Genomic DNA, 16,045 nt, shown 5'->3' with positions numbered 1-16,045 from the left:
CTCTTCTTATCTCTGAAGGTAAAAGATAACTTTATGGAAAAGTTATGAAAACCCTAATCCTCAATGGGGGTATTTATAGGGTTATCTAATAAGTTTAAGTAACTTGAGTTTATGACAGTTTCCTTATAATAATTTTTTACAATTTCCTTATAATAATTTTTACACTATCGAATATTTGTTGATAAGGTTTGTGTTAGGTAGCGTAAGGTGGAGCCACATGAATGTTTTTTATTGATGGGACTAGTCTTCATCTTGATATTAGATTTTTGTATATGATCATGAGTAGATGGTACCTTGGTATTTGTTCCTTGTAGACTTGTTGTCATTGGAATCTATTCTTGGTCGATGATTCGTGATGGTCCACCAAATGGATCATGCCTAAGTGGATTCGTCGAGCAACTCTTACTAGTTTATTTGGCTACAAACTTTATGATTCATTATTTTTTGAGAGCCATCTCTCAAGAACGTGAGAGTATTTGGCTCATTAACTTTTCTAAGGTTGTATGTGATTAGATGTTTTCAATTGAAGTACAAGTACATCCCATTCGGGTTTAGGCATCTCTGATTTGAATTCAATACTTTCCATTTGAGTGCAAGTACCTCCGCCTTCGATCAAAGATACCTAGACTAACGTATCTCGAGATTCATCGAGTCAACAATTGTATGACTTTAAATTATGTACATGTTAGTGATTTATAACTTAACATTATATGAGTTAAAAGATATATGAGTTTGACACGAGTTAATCATTTTATATTCAATTGACTATAATAATAATAATAATAAACATTGTAAGTATTAATATTGATTAAGAAAATCCCATCATTAACCTTAAACTCTCCTCAAAACAAAGAAATATAATTATTACGTTTTTACTCTCCTACCAAGTATATATATTTTTCCTTTTGATGATTTTTCGGCCACCCTTACTTTTAGAGCCATTTCTCACCTAATTTGTTTTCGACGAATAATATATGTTATATCAAATCATTGAAGTGATTGAACAATTATCACAACCACTAATTAAAAATAACACACACAACTAATTCTCCAAATCAAAAGTCACTCCAATTTAATTTTTTTATTGATATGACCTTGACAATGCTTTATTTTATTTTAGTCATATTATTTATATTTAAGTTTTATTTAATCACACACATAATTGACAAAAATTAAATGTTAGATTTATTTTAAACAACACATAAAACCATAAATCTAATTGTTTTTTTTTTCCCTCTTTTTAAAATCAATTTATCAGTAACTTATATTAATTTATGATAAGCTTAAAAAAAAAAAACCAATAGATCTGTCCGATGCATCTTTTAACATAAAGTATTTCTAAAGTTAATAAAAAGTCTTACTAATTTTTCTTTTGACCTTTTTGAGGAAGTAAAATGTTTGAAACGAATCCACTGAGGATCAGAGTGGACTCTCTCATCAATGGTGAAGGTCGGTCCTTTGGGGCCCACACAAGCCACTCTGATCCGTCAAGCTACACATACCAACCGTTGATGAACTCTCGGTGAAATCACACGGTCATGCCGCAGACACCGTGAAGCCGCCGCCACTGGATAGCTCTAAGGCGGACAACACAAGGGGTGTAGGGGCATATTCGATATTTCAACAATAAAACCGGACATTTTCGGCGCCCTCACGCACCCAAATCCAAACAAAATAACGTAGGTTTTTTTTTTTTTAATAATTTATTTATTTTTTTGTGTGTTTTTGGGTTCTCCTCCTTGCGAACTGCAAGTATTTTCTCTCTTTCGCTTGGATTCCGTACAAATCAGTCGCGTTCGAGTGGGGGGAGCGGAGCAACAAGGAGAAGCTAGGGTTTGATTGTAGGGTTTGAATCCTTAATGGAGGAGGAAGACGACGCTTTAAACGACGGCTACAAACCGCCCTCTCCACGGCAAGGGGACTCGGCCATTGGTGACGAAGTGCTTCCGCAAAGCATCGACCAATGCGACGTCGTTTCAGAGCTGGACGATTCGCAGCTTGTGGGCGCCGCGTCTCCTGCTGCTGTTGCGGAGCCGGAGGAGGAAGAGGACGTGGAGGCGATCGCGGGAGAGGAGGCGGAGGCGGAGGCAGAGGCTGAGGCGGAGGCGGAGGCCGGCGTGGAGGTCGCGGAGGGAGGTCGAGGCGGCGGGGGCAGGAGGAAGAGGGGCCGGAATCCTAGGGTTCCAGCGCGGGCTCCGCTGAAGAAGTCGTTTGAGGAGGACGTTTGCTTCATTTGCTTCGATGGCGGTGATCTTGTGCTCTGTGATCGCAGGTGAGGTTTGGGTAATTGAATCGTGCGATTTTCTAGGGTTTATGCTGTCTGTGTTTCGGTTATGTTTGCGGGTTTCTTGGGGGTTTATTTATAATTGAATGAGATTGATTTGGGTTTTTTTTTTCTTTTTGCAGGGGATGCCCTAAGGCCTACCATACTACGTGTGTTAATCGTGACGAGGAATTCTTTCGAGCCAAGGGCAAATGGAATTGTGGTAAGTTTTACTATTAATTCTTCAATTTCTCATTTGCATTCCCAGTCTATGGAATTGTGGTAAGTTCTAGTGGCAATTCTTCAATTTCTCTACTGCATTCATTTCCAATTTCTTTACATTCTTAATTTCCTTTAATCAATTTGTTTTCTTTTCCCCCCCGATGAATAGTGTATTAGGTGTTTGGTTTTTGATGATCATTGTGGTTTTTGGTTCATAGTGTTGGTGTTGTTCTGGGCCTTAAAGTTGATTTTTAAATAGCATTTGTGTTAGGTTTTCCGGTTTTGAAGTATAAGATACAACTAGCAGTACTGCTGCACAAGTGTGGAGTTCCTTTTGGGAAATTAGGGTTGGGTCAAGAAGGAGGGTAATGGTTTAGGGTCTGGAGAACAAGTTAGTCGCTGTGCTACTGCAGAAACAAGGGCAGTTGGTGGAGGCATGTGGCTGCACATTGAAAATGAAAAATTATATTTTAAAAACTACCCAATTAGGGGGTTTGGTACTCATTTAAGTGTTTTTTTCCCTTCTTTTTTTGTTTGAAATAAAAAGGACACATTACATTAGGTGTTTGGAGCTTAGAGATGCCTTCAACTATCTTTTTAGTATATAGATATATTTGTGCTTTCCACTGTAAACAGACGAATGCTAGTGATATGGCAAGAATTCGTCCCATTCACTAATGGAATGTATCTGGTGGGGTTATGGAATGTAACTACATTAGAGCTATTGATTTTCTTATTGATATTGAATCTTCCAAAAAATCTCTCTAAACTACCTCTCTATTCACATTGTAAAGCAGTACTTCCAACTTCTGATTGACTAATCTTGATTTTTGATGTGTGATGTTTGTGCTATACATAATATGACTGCCACATCGTTTTTATATTAATTGGTTATGATAAATCTTCTTTTGGGGTTGCCCAGTCTGTTTGAGCATTCTGGCTTAAAATGCAGAAGAGCTGCAACAATCAAACTTAAGATATGATCGTCCTCATGATATCTTGGATGAAATAAATGTAACATTTCTATTAAAATATTTGGGACAGAGATTTCCAAAGTAATGAATATATGAACTAATTGTTTTTCCAAATTCTACACTCCCAGTCCACTAAATATTTATATTCTGTTGGCAGACTAGGAAACTAGAATGGATCCTTGCACATTGCTCCTAGTTGAGATAATTTTCTCCTGTTTTGCTTTGCACTTGCTTTATGATCGTTGTCTCTTCTCAGTCATTCCACGCACACAAATTCAAGCTTGATCCAAGAACTTCTGGGTGTTTTGATGTTTACTGTTAAATTTACCTGAATTATCTCCTGGCTGTTCATGTGCTTTTGGCTCACTTAATTTTGCATGCCTTTTGCTTGTCTGGTTCTATCTATTTACTCTTTATTCAATGAAGTTCACATTTTAAAAATGTTTTTTTATTAAATCAGTTATTATTTTCTTTCAGGTTGGCATCAATGTACTGCTTGTGAGAAGAATTCCTATTATATGTGTTTGACATGTCCATTTTCCTTGTGCAAGAACTGCATCAAAGATTCTGTTATCTTTTGTGTTAGAGAAAACAAAGGCTTCTGTGAGGCATGCATGAAAATTATCATGTTGATTGAAAAAAATGAGCAGGGAAACAAGGAAATGGTATGTATGCCTCTTCTTTTTCATTCTCCTGGTTTTTTTTTTCCCGTACTCTCATTTTACCTTTTTTCTCTTTTATGTGTCATTGGCATTTTCAAGAATGTAAAAATGCAACTGTAGCAGCATTTTAATGTGTGAAAGTAGATGCAATGGAGTCATGATATCTCATGCTGAAATTATGGATATTCAATTTGTTAATTAAAATTTAAGGAAAACAATCCGTCAGGGTAGCCTAGTTGGTCAAGGTGAACACTGAGAAGTGTGGTCTTAGTAAGTGACACATGGTCTTGGTTTTGAATCCTACCACTGATGATATCCTAAATTTACCCAATGCTGGTTGTTGTGGGGCGGTCAACACCTCAAGGTTTGGGTCCTCATGGAGAGTCCTAAAGACTTAGCCATGGAAGGTTCTTCTGTTATCAAAAAAATAAAAATAAAAATAAAATTTAAGGAAAATAGTTTGATGTTTGTCTAGTTTCATGTTGTGGAAACATTTCTTTATTTTATGTTGTTTCTTCTTAGCCATCCTTTATATTTGGATTGAAGTGGAATGTTTCTCAAGGGCATCTAGGATTTTCAAGTTTTTAAAATATCTTTATACTTTTGTAATCATAGTATAAGGTGATTTGCTACCATGGGTGTTAGTGCTATTGGCTATTGTCACCATTTTTTCTTCATTCACCTTGAGCACTCTTGCTCCATACTAAAAACTGAATGTGTTTGAACATACTGAAATTCATGTCTATAATCTTTTCTACTTGCATGTAGGTAGAATATGGGACCATAGTTGTAAAATTGAACAGCATTGTAAGTTGAATAACTCATCTCATAGATGCAAGTTGTCGATAGCAGAGAAAGGGTCAAATATTGGGTTATAGCTGTTGTATGGGCTGATAAATGCCCAAACCAGAATATCACCACCGCACTACTGCATCCTGGGACCAAGTGAACAAAGATTTAGTAAAACTTGCTTTCAAGTTTTCAACATACAATCAGGATGCTATTTTCTGGTTACTTAATTTCCACTTGTTTTCAAATGCTTAGATGCTCAACCTTTTAGCCAATTTTATTGCTTTTTAAGATCAGCACATTTTTTTCACTACTTTTTTGCTCTTCAAGATTAAAAAATAATCTAAAGACTTCATCACATATCAACCATAGTTTTGAAAAGAGAATGTGGATTGAGGTGTTGGAAGACAATAGGTGCATGTAATTTACAGATTATGTGGCCCTATATAGAGTTGAAATAGCAAAGAAAGACTCATGTGATTGACCCCAAGTACATGGTGTTTAAGGCTTTATTTAGTTGAGTGGAGTCAAGTTGAATGACCTCTAGTTTCCGAGTGATAAATTTGTCGCAAACCCATAAAATGAACGTGATCCCTTAGGGTTGATGCTGGCAAGTGTTGAGCTGGTTTGTGACTGCAGCAGCATGATATCTTCTCGTCTAGAAGTTTCAAAAATTAGTGTTCTCCTTATGCTTGTACATGGTGTAGACCCCTGAATCTAGCACTAATGTCAATTGGTTGATATTCTTTCAATCTCGGTTTTTTCTTCTGCTTATTCTGCTCTTTTGGAGACTGAGCAGGGATATTTTTGTGCTTGTTAAGTATATGCATACTTTTGTTTGGTTTTGTAGTGCTTGTTGCAGCATTCTAATTTTCCCCCTTTTTTGATTGTTTTGCTCTTGTAGGATCAAGTTGATTTCGATGACAAAAGTAGCTGGGAGTTCCTCTTCAAGGATTACTGGATAGATTTAAAAGGAAGGCTATCTCTAACATCAGATGAACTTGCTCAGGCTAAAAATCCGTGGAAAGGGTCTGATGCACCTGCTGGAAAACAGGAAGCACCGGATGAACCCAATGATGTTTACAATGATGGTGGTCCTGGTTCAGACAGTTCCTCTGGAAATGTAGAAGCAAGGAAGCCCAAAAGAAGAAAGGCCAAGAAACGGTTGAAGTCACTCAATAAGGAGAGGGATTCACCGAGTGTAGCAACAGCAATTGGAGCAGAAGGAACGTCTACGCCTGCCAACACTGAGTGGGCATCAAAAGAGCTCTTGGAGTTTGTTATGCATATGAAGAATGGGGACAAATCCGTTACAAGTCAGTTTGATGTACAAGCCCTCTTGCTAGAATATATAAAAAGAAACAAACTTCGTGATCCTCGCCGAAAAAGTCAAATAATTTGCGATTCAAGACTTGAATATCTTTTTGGAAAACCACGTGTTGGGCATTTTGAAATGTTAAAACTTCTTGAGTCTCACTTTCTTAATAAAGAGGATTCACAGACAGATGATCTACAAGGGAGTGTTGTTGATAGTGAAGCTAGTCAGTTGGAGGTTGATGGTAATACCGACACCCTAATGAAAGTGGGTAAAGATAGGAGACGTAAAGCACGTAAAAAGGGTGATGAGAGAGGATCTCAATCAAATCTTGATGATTATGCAGCTATTGATATCCACAACATTAGCTTAATTTATTTACGGCGTAATTTGATGGAGGATTTAATTGAAGATACTGAAAAGTTACATGACAAGGTGGTTGGTGCTTTTGTGAGAATAAGGATTTCCGGTAGTGGACAAAAGCAAGATGTGTATAGGCTAGTCCAAGTTGTAGGTAATATTTAGACTATTGCCCCCTCTTCTATACTCTGTTTGACATAAATAATGGAAAATTAGTAACAAATATGATGGTAAGTTTTTTCTAACAATTTGGTATACAGGTACAAGCAAAGCAGCTGATCCATATAAAGTTGGCAAAAGGACAACAGAAGTTATGCTAGAAATTTTAAATTTAAGCAAGACAGAAATCATATCAATTGATATAATTTCAAATCAGGAGTTCACTGAGGTGATTGAACTTATAATTAATATTTTCCTACCATTTTTTGTATCGCTATTTATAATTTTTTGTTACCCTTTTCATGACATTTATTTCTAATAAACAAACTTTACTCTAGTAGAATAAGATGGAGGTGAAGAGGCTTCTCATTTGGATGCCCCTTGGTTTTGATGAATAGGATCCCTGCTTGAATGAGGCCTTGGTTAGTCCTAAATACCCTTTATGGGGATGGTGGAAAAACATTTCTCTTTGTAGGGAAATAATGGATACATGTGAAATTCAATGGCTTATTAATAAGAAGCATCCTATTTATCGAAAAAGGGGTTTCCAAATCAGCAGCTTATTAGAGATCAAATTGTTATAGAGTGTGGCCTTATATGTTATTTTGCTTTTCAGGACGAATGTATGCGTCTACGTCAGAGTATAAAATGTGGATTAATCACCCCATTGACAGTGGTAATTCTATATTTTAGTTTCATTTCTGTTTTCCATATTCGGACTTTCTCATTAATCCTAATAAGCATGGTGATTGCTTGTAGGGTGGCATTCTGGAAAAAGCGTTAGCACTTCAAGCAGTCAGAGTCAAGGATGTATGTCAATTGCGTACAACTTGTTCATTCATTATTTACTTTGTGCTTGGTGCATGTATTCAACTACTATTCTGGATAGTGTTTTTTTTAAAATTTTTTTTTTTATAGGTAAATATGAGCTTGCATTAGAAACGCCTAGAAACAAAGAAAACAGTACACATGAAGTATACAAATAAATGCCTAAAAAACTAGGCAGCAAAGTGAGAAGATAGCCATCCCCTTAATAAACAGCCAATCTATAAAGTCAATCATAGACAAAATGTGATATTCTATATATACCCTAGCCGAATTCACAAATTATACAAAAAAGAATATTTGATAGCTTGGTCGGACCGTTCAACATCATTGAATGCTCTCCCATTCCTTTCCTTCCATAAAGTCCACATCAAACATAAATGTGCAGCCTTCCATGCCTTCTCCCTTCTTTTACCCACAAAGCTTCCATGCCACCCAAGCAAGTTTCCCTTCATGGAGGAATGCAAACCCAATGCACACCGAAAAGGGCGAAGATCACATTCCACAACATTCTAACCTTAATACAAACCAGAAATAGATGGTCATTGGTTTCCTCTTCCTGTTTACACAAGTAGCATCTATTCGGTAAATTCCATCCCCTCCTTTTCAGCTGGTCACAAGTCAAAATTCTGTTCCAAGATGCTTCCCAAGCAAAAAGGCTCACTCTCATTGGAGTCCAAGACCTCCAAATAAAGCTCCATGGGAAAGGATCACTAGGAGCCCTTGTGTAGGAACAATAAAGGGAATGAACAAAAAAAAAGCCATTCCTACTTTCTTGCCAGCTCAAAATGTCCTCTGCATCTCTTCTTACAGCCAAAGGTTGAAGCTTCCAAAGCAAAGACTCCACTTCTCCCATCCCCCAATCATGAAGATGCCTTGAAAAGCGAGGACTCCAACAACCCATCTCCCCACCCTCCTCCCAAGCGTTTGACACCCACCATCTTTATCAACTACCAAAAGGAATAAGTTAGGGAAAGCTTCTTTCAATGTCTAATCCTCACACTACAAATCCTTCCAAAGCTTAACCCTTCTCCCATTCCCAATAATGAAACCGGATCTACCTTGAATGCCCTCCCATTCCCAAAAATGAACAGGATCTACCTTGAATGCCCTCCCATTCCCTTCTAATGGCTTTCCACACCCCCACACCATAGCCTCCTCTCCCTACTCTCGAACACCACCCCCTTTCCTCGAAGCCAAACTTGTTGATGATTACAAGTTTCCAAAGGGACTCCCTTTCTTTTGCAAATCTCCAACTCCACTTCCCAAGCAAAGCTTTGTTAAGGGCAACTTTGGATAGCTATCAAATAAATTCTTATTTCTGCATAATAGTAATTGAAAAAAGAAGAAAAAGTTCCCAAATCATTTATGTTGTGAAAGCGCTGTCAGCAGTTTAAAAATGGACATAAAAGATACCAATGAATTCTGTATAGATAAATGCTAAGAAGCACTATTTGCACTTGTACTAAACTAATATACTCAGTTGTACTTGGAAACTGGCAAGAATCTGCTTGCCTTGTCTGAAATGGTTGGGGGAGTTAATCTTGGTCACTACCTTGCTCTTTGATAAAAATTATTTGAAATCATTTATAATTGCACTCAATTAATGTGCTTAAAATTATTTAATGTCTTATCCCTGCCTTCATATAGGCAGCTTATATAGGAGTAATGAAGGTAGTGTGAGCACATTACTCAAACCCCAAATGAGAATGGCATTTCATAATCCGCATGATCCCCCTAATGCCTATTTTAAAATGCTATAACAATCAAGGAAAAATATCTCTATGAAGTGTGGGTCTGTTATCCTATCACTGGTTGATCAATAATGTTAAAATTAATTCATTACATTGTTGGTGCACTTGAATTATTTTCTTATTCTGGACTTAAATAAGTACCTGTTTATCCAAAAATCCTAACTGTTGCATGTTAGTATCTGCTAATTTTGTTCAAAAAATATTTTTTATTCATTTTTTATATTGTTATATCATCAGAAGATCTGGGATATTTTCCTCTCCTGCTTTGTTCTTCTTCTTTTTTTTCGTCATATTTTTGCTGTCTACTATGCATGATGCTTCTTGTGTTGATGTAGTGGCTGGAAACAGAGATTGTGCGGCTTAGTCATCTTCGCGATCGAGCTAGTGAAAAGGGGCGCAGAAAGGAATATCCTTTTTTTGTTCAGCTTATGCATAGTTCTATTATCATCTTGAATATGCAAGTGGCTTCTTGTTATCATATGTCCTATTTTCTTAAGACATTGCCTTTCTGGTTAATCCAGAGGACACTCAATCAAATAAGTGCTATGAGGATTGGTGACCTGAACGCGTTATCCCTTAAACGTCAAAAGTTGGTTTCTAAATTGAATCACCTATTATGCCATATTCAGTGTTATTAACAATTTTACTTTGAACTAACCTAAATCAGGCTATTTATTGGCCGATTACAATTGAGATCCTGTAGTACTCTCTCAGAAAAGTTCTTTAGGATATTGGTCTTTTAATTGGTGAGTTTTTGTTGTTTCTTGACTGATGATTTATGTAAATTTGCTATGTATTTGTTCTGTGTTCTGAATATCTTTGTTTGAGGGGGAACTCTTGGCTGATGTATGACTGTTTATGTATTTGTTTTGGAATAAAATGTTAGTGCAAACTAATTTTAGGTTTCTTTAGGGGAATAACAGCATTCTTAGGGAACTTTGGGTGCTCTTTGGAGCATTCAGAAGGCAAGGTGCTAGATCAGAGCTTGAGCTTAGGGGGGACTTATTTATTTTCTTAAAGGAGCTGAAAGGAAATGATATTCAGTAGGGTATGTTGGTGGTGGTGGGTGTTGGGAGGCTGGCTAGATGGAACATGTTGTGAGTTAGTTTTGGGAATTTGGTGGTGCTTAGCTGGAAGCCTTAACTCCATTACAGAAGTGAGTCTGAAAATTTTTGGGAGCCCTATTCTAAATACGATCTCCTGCAGTAAGATAGGTCACCTTTGGAAACTTAGGCGATTACTGAGATGGGTCTGGTGATACTTCCCCAAAATGGACTCTTCCAGAGTTCATCTTTTGTAGTCAAGGGCCCAGGCACATTAACTGTGTCGTGGATATATATATACCTATATACCTATGTTCATCCTCAGGCAATAAAGATTATGCAAGGTTGAGCTGGATTTCTATCATGCAGTTTGACCTGTTATTTATCTACAGTAAAGGTCCTTACACTTTGCTGCCAAATTGTGTCTACCATAAAATTGTATATTGTTTAGTTTGCTCCCATTATTTATATATGTAAAGACTTACTTGGATGGGCTTTCCAAGAAGGCAAAAGTATTTTTTAATAACTTAGTTATTGAATCTATATTAAAAGAGCTTTTAGTTTGAAAAATAGCTTAATTTTTTTTTTGATAGGTATTGGAAAATAGCTTAATATTGAAGCAATAACAATGCTACTTCTCATAGGAGCTCTTCCTTGACCTATATTGGAAATTGTTTCATGTTTAATAAAACTTTCATGATACCAATGTTTCCCCATGGAAATCATGATGTGGATTCAGCTTTAGCTTTTAGTTAAAGACAAACACAAAAACTAGCCCAAATGGAACCTAATTTGTGGTGTTGTGATGGAGATGCCGAAAGCTCTACAGGCAATTGTAAAGTTATCCTTGACTTCCTCTCACGCTTAGGGAATGTGTCGAGAAATTGCAGCGTTTGAAGACAGCTGAGGAGCGCCAGCGCAGGCTTGAGGAAATTCCAGAAGTCCATGCAGACCCAAATATGGATCCAAGTTACGAGTCTGAGGAAGATGAAAGTGAGACAGATGACAAGAGACAAGGTCCCTTATACTTGCTTTTCTACTTGTGAATTTCAGAATTTAATAATTTCAATTGTATTGCTTTGTTATTGATTACTTAGTACTGGTGGACACAGAAAATCATTTGAGACCAAGAGATACAGGCTTTAGCAGGAAGAGGATGGAACCTAGCTCTTCAAGGAAAGGAGATTCTGGTTCAAATTATTCCTGGAGTACACCAACAAAAAATTCTAGTAGAAACTGGGAATTCAGCAGAAGTATGTCAAATAAAGTTTTTTCAAGCAAAAGTGAAGATGTTGCTAGCCCTGATGAGATCATGAATGAGGATTCATGGAATAGAAGAGACACACAGAAACTGAGCAGGTGGGAGAAGATAAGTGGTTCTAATTCTGAAGTTGGTGGCTGGAATAGCCATTCAGTGGTAAGATCTGAATCATTTTCAACCGTGCCATTAGAAAGTCCCATGGCATCCCATTCAGGAGTAAGATCAGAATCATTTTCTGGAATTGCATTAGACAGTTCTGTGGCAGCCCATTCAGTGGGAAGGTCTGAATCATTTTCTGGAGTTGCATTAGAAAGTTCCTCCGGACCTCCCTTGACAGGGGTAGAACCAACTGCTGCCAAACTCAGTGAAACGGACAAAATGTGGCATTACCAAGATCCTTCTGGAAGAGTCCAAGGACCATTTTCTCTGGTGCAGCTGCGGAAATGGAGTAATAGTGGGTTCTTCCCCAAGGATCTCAGAATTTGGAGAACTACTGAAAAGCAGGATGACTCTGCACTTTTGACTGACGTATTGTTCGCAGCATTCCCAAAAGATTCATCACCAGTTGACAACAGCATTGGAAAGTCCCAAAATGTGCATACTCTGCCTCACCCATCCACAGATTCTGGAAAGCCATATGAATCATCCTTGCAGCAAGTAGGTGAAAATCAAGGTGGGGAGAAGCCAAATCTTGATCATAGAGGAGAAAATTGGAGATCTCAACAAGAGGTTAGTTTGTCCAAGGGCTGGGCTGCTTCATCTATGGTTGAGGCTCCTAAACTTTCCACAGATGGTTCAGTTTCTGACTATGATGGCAGGAATGATTTGGCAAACCTCCCTTCTCCCACTCCTGCCCAAAGCACCACTGGTTGGGTTGCTGGGCAAGCTCCTGATAAAAAAGGCACAGCCACTGAGTTTCCTGTTCAACCAGCAGTGGATCCATTTTTAGGTTCCTCTGGAACGCTATTATCTCCTACTGCAGTGACCTCAGAGAATGGCCAGTTGATACATTCTTCTACTTCACCATCTTCAGTCAAGCAGAGTGCAGGTGTTGATAGTTCAGATCTATCTTTTGCATCATTCAGCCAACAAACAAGTGTTCCTGGTAGGAAAGAACATAATGTGATTGAGCTTTTAGGAGCATTGGTGCCTAGTTCAGTCTCAAATTCCTCTGCAAATGCTCCAGAGGTTCATCCTCAATCGTCTGTGTCAGGTGAATCACAGAGTGTTCAGGCAGATGCATATCCACTTGCTGCACCTGATTTTGCTGCTGGCTCAATGAACCCAGGTGCTACTGATTCTAAAGTTGCAGGTGCAAGTCTCCCAAACCTGGTTCATTCTGTTGCGGGTCTTAGCCATCCTGTTGAAACTCATGGATGGGGGTCTGGTTCAATTTCAAAGCCAGAAATAGTATCTTCCTGCCCAGTATCTGGGGGTGAATCTCAAACCTGGGGATATGGTCCACCTCAGAAGCTAGAACGAAATAATTCTATTCCTATGCATTCACAACAGCCACCATATGGTCACTGGGTTGATGCTTCTTCTATCCATAATTCTGCTTCATCTCTTGGCACAGGAAATCTAGCTGGGTATTTCCCTAGTCCAGGCCTAGGTTTGCCTCTATCTGATTCTTGGAGACCTCAAGTTCCAAGTAATCCACCAAACTTCCAGCCTCCACCTCCTGGCAACCTTGGTCCTCCGGCTCTGCCCAACCTAGCTCCTTCTGTTCCACCTAACATGGGCCCTCGAGCTCCACCCAGCTTTGGCCCTCCAGCTCCAACCAATCTAGGCCATCCAACCCCACCCAATCTGGGCCCCCCAGCTCCACCTAACCTGAACCCTCTGCCTCCACCTCCAATCCTGACTCCTTCAGTGCCACCCAATATGATCTCTGCAGCCCCACCCAACCTAGTCCCTCTTGGTCCACCAAACATTATCCCTCCGGGTCCACCCAACATGATCTCCCCTGCTCCACCCGCTATGATCCCACCGGCCCCACCCAACCTGGCTCCAGCTGCCCCACCCAACCTACCTTGGGGTATGGGTGTTGCAGAAAATCCAAGTGCTGCCCCAAGGCCAGGGCCACAGAATCCAAATGCTGGCTGGGGTCCAATGCCTGGAAATCCAAATATGAGCTGGGGACCAGTACCAGGAAACACAAACATGAACTGGGGAGCTTCTGGTCAAGCGTCAGCACCTGGAAATGCAATTCCAAGTTGGGTTGCACCAACAGGGAACCAAGGCATGTGGGGAAGTGACCAAAATCATAATGGTGATAGATTCTCAGGTCAAAGGGACAGGGGTTCCCAGGGTGGAGATCCTGGTTATGGCGGGGGCAGACCTTGGAATCGCCAATCATCATTTGGCAATGGAGGGGGAGGAGGTTCTGGTAGATCAACCCCTAAAGGGCAGAGATTGTGTGTGTATCATGAGAATGGGCATTGCAAGAAGGGAGCATCATGTGATTATCGGCACAGTTGAATGTAGGATGTCCACAGCTGCAGAGACTGGTGGTGTCATGAGAGGAGCATCATGCCATTATCAGTCAGTAGCAGTAGCAGTGACTTGTGGTAGTGTACAGAATTTTCATCTTAGGAGGTACCAACTTTCTATAAGCTTTGATGCGTTTTTATATTTGTGAAACACAATTCAGTTTAGCTGGACACCTGTTTTGTCTTTATAGCTGATGTTTTCCCATTTAGTTCGATAACAGTTTTTGAATGGTCTTATGTCTGACATCGGAGTAGTAGTTCAATGTGGTGAAGAATAGTTGTTAAACTTATTCCTGTGAGGTGGAAGGTTGAAATCATTCAACCTGCTCTGTGATCTCAATGCCCCAATGGGATTGGATGGTATCCATCTGTGTAGACTTGTAGGTGTTTGTAATTCCAGGGACGACTGAAGCAGTTGGCGGGATGTACAGTGGGAAATGACACAACAGGAAGCCTTAGGATGTTCAATTAGATTTGGATAAACACTGTGTAGAGAAGTTTTTACTCATGAGAAAAAGTTATCTGAGAGTTGACAAGAAAGTTCATAATTCCTTTGTGGTGTTTATTTTATATATGTTTATAATTCCTAATAGCCTGATGTTGTGAAGAAGCAAAAATTCCAGCTTTGAGGATAGGAGAGTAACCAACCCACACTCCCCAGTTATTGGTAGTATTTGCATGGCTGAGTTTGTTGTGTGCTTCAAACTAGAGAGAGTACCTACAGAAATATAATGCTTGCTTGGAAAGGAAAACTTCTCTTTTGCTGGTTCAATAGCAATGTTGACTGTTGAATGCTTATCAAGGAAGACGATTCCATAGCCCATAGCAGTCCAAGTGTGTTTGGTTCCAACTTCTAAGCAGGTCCTTCATTTTTTAATCTTATAATTTGAGGCAGTATATGGAGGCAGACGATAATCTGGGAAAATAATTCTTAGAAAATAAGGACCTGCTTCCTATCGCCTTAGAACACAATTGTCAAAAACAGTTTTTGAATACAGGTGCCAAAGGATGGTTCTCTGCTGCTTTTTAAAATACAAGTCTTTCTCTGGGAATTTGAAATGTTTTAAATTTATTTTTTATTTATAGTATTTTCTTTTTAACCATCCTTTGTATTTATATAACTATTTTTTAAAATAATTTTCAGAAAGCAAGTAAAAATAATTAATATTTGTTTTTAGAATATAAGCCTGTTTTCAAAACTTTTTTTTTTTATTTATCAAAAATTGTTTTTGAGTTTGGAAAACTAATTTTGAAAGAGTTCTTAGTTTTTTGGAATATCGTTTAATTATTTTCTAGATTGGGATTTTGTTCAAAAATTCAAATATCTGAAACAATTTTCTTGATTTTGAAGGTTTTTGGTAAATCGATTTAATGATTTAATTTATATTAATTTTATTTTTTTAATTAAAATAATTTAATATCATAACTTAAAATTAAAAATGATTTTAAGTATTAAGTTAAAATAGATAGTTTATTTTTACTTAAATCAAAAATTATTTTTATAAAAAAAGATTTAAGATTGATATAAATTAAATTATTAAGTCTTTTAAAATAATAATATTATTTCGTTAGAACAAAATAATCATACATTCAAACTCACTCATAAATTAATCAATTTAGGAGAAAATAAATATTAACAATATATTGATTATTTCAAATTAGTCATAAAACTTAAGAAAATTATCTTTCACTATATGATAAAAAAATACTACATTAAAAATGGAAAAATATTAATTTTTTTATAAAAGTATAAAGAAAATATATTTCTTAATGTATATTTAGTATTTTCTGTTTTTAATAATAATTTTTATATAAAATATATATTAATTACTTTTAAAAAATCATTAAAAAAAATCAAATTATTAAAAATTTTCTCTATCTCAAATATAAAAGAATTTTAAAAATAATTTTTAGGACATAAATCTA

General features: G+C 37.6%; 1 protein-coding gene across 1 annotated transcript; it reads left to right on the top strand.

Annotated features, from left to right (window-relative positions):
- The first annotated feature begins 1,662 nt into the window (after positions 1 to 1,662).
- On the top strand, positions 1,663 to 14,670 carry LOC104878757 (zinc finger CCCH domain-containing protein 19). The gene is made up of 10 exons (XM_010649367.3): positions 1,663 to 2,272; positions 2,407 to 2,486; positions 3,937 to 4,124; positions 5,815 to 6,739; positions 6,846 to 6,973; positions 7,361 to 7,420; positions 7,504 to 7,554; positions 9,659 to 9,729; positions 11,229 to 11,383; positions 11,479 to 14,670. The coding sequence occupies exons 1-10, from the start codon at positions 1,860 to 1,862 to the stop codon at positions 14,106 to 14,108; spliced, it is 4,701 nt and encodes a 1,566-aa protein (XP_010647669.1). The 5' UTR covers positions 1,663 to 1,859; the 3' UTR covers positions 14,109 to 14,670.
- The last annotated feature ends 1,375 nt before the right edge of the window (positions 14,671 to 16,045 follow it).

This window comes from Vitis vinifera, chromosome 3 (assembly GCF_030704535.1).
Source record: "Vitis vinifera cultivar Pinot Noir 40024 chromosome 3, ASM3070453v1".
NCBI classification, from domain to species: domain Eukaryota; kingdom Viridiplantae; phylum Streptophyta; class Magnoliopsida; order Vitales; family Vitaceae; genus Vitis; species Vitis vinifera.
Note: the sequence above shows the minus strand (reverse complement) of the source record. Positions and strands in the feature narration are given on the sequence as shown.

What these genes read in the sequence shown, in the direction of transcription:
- LOC104878757 (XM_010649367.3), top strand. Translation starts at nt 1,860, where the DNA reads ATGGAGGAGGAAGACGACGCTTTAAACGACGGCTACAAACCGCCCTCT. An exon ending in CAAGGGCAAATGGAATTGTG is followed by an intron (nt 2,487 to 3,936) that starts GTAAGTTTTACT and finishes ATTTTCTTTCAG; the next exon opens with GTTGGCATCAATGTACTGCT. An exon ending in TAATCACCCCATTGACAGTG is followed by an intron (nt 7,421 to 7,503) that starts GTAATTCTATAT and finishes GATTGCTTGTAG; the next exon opens with GGTGGCATTCTGGAAAAAGC.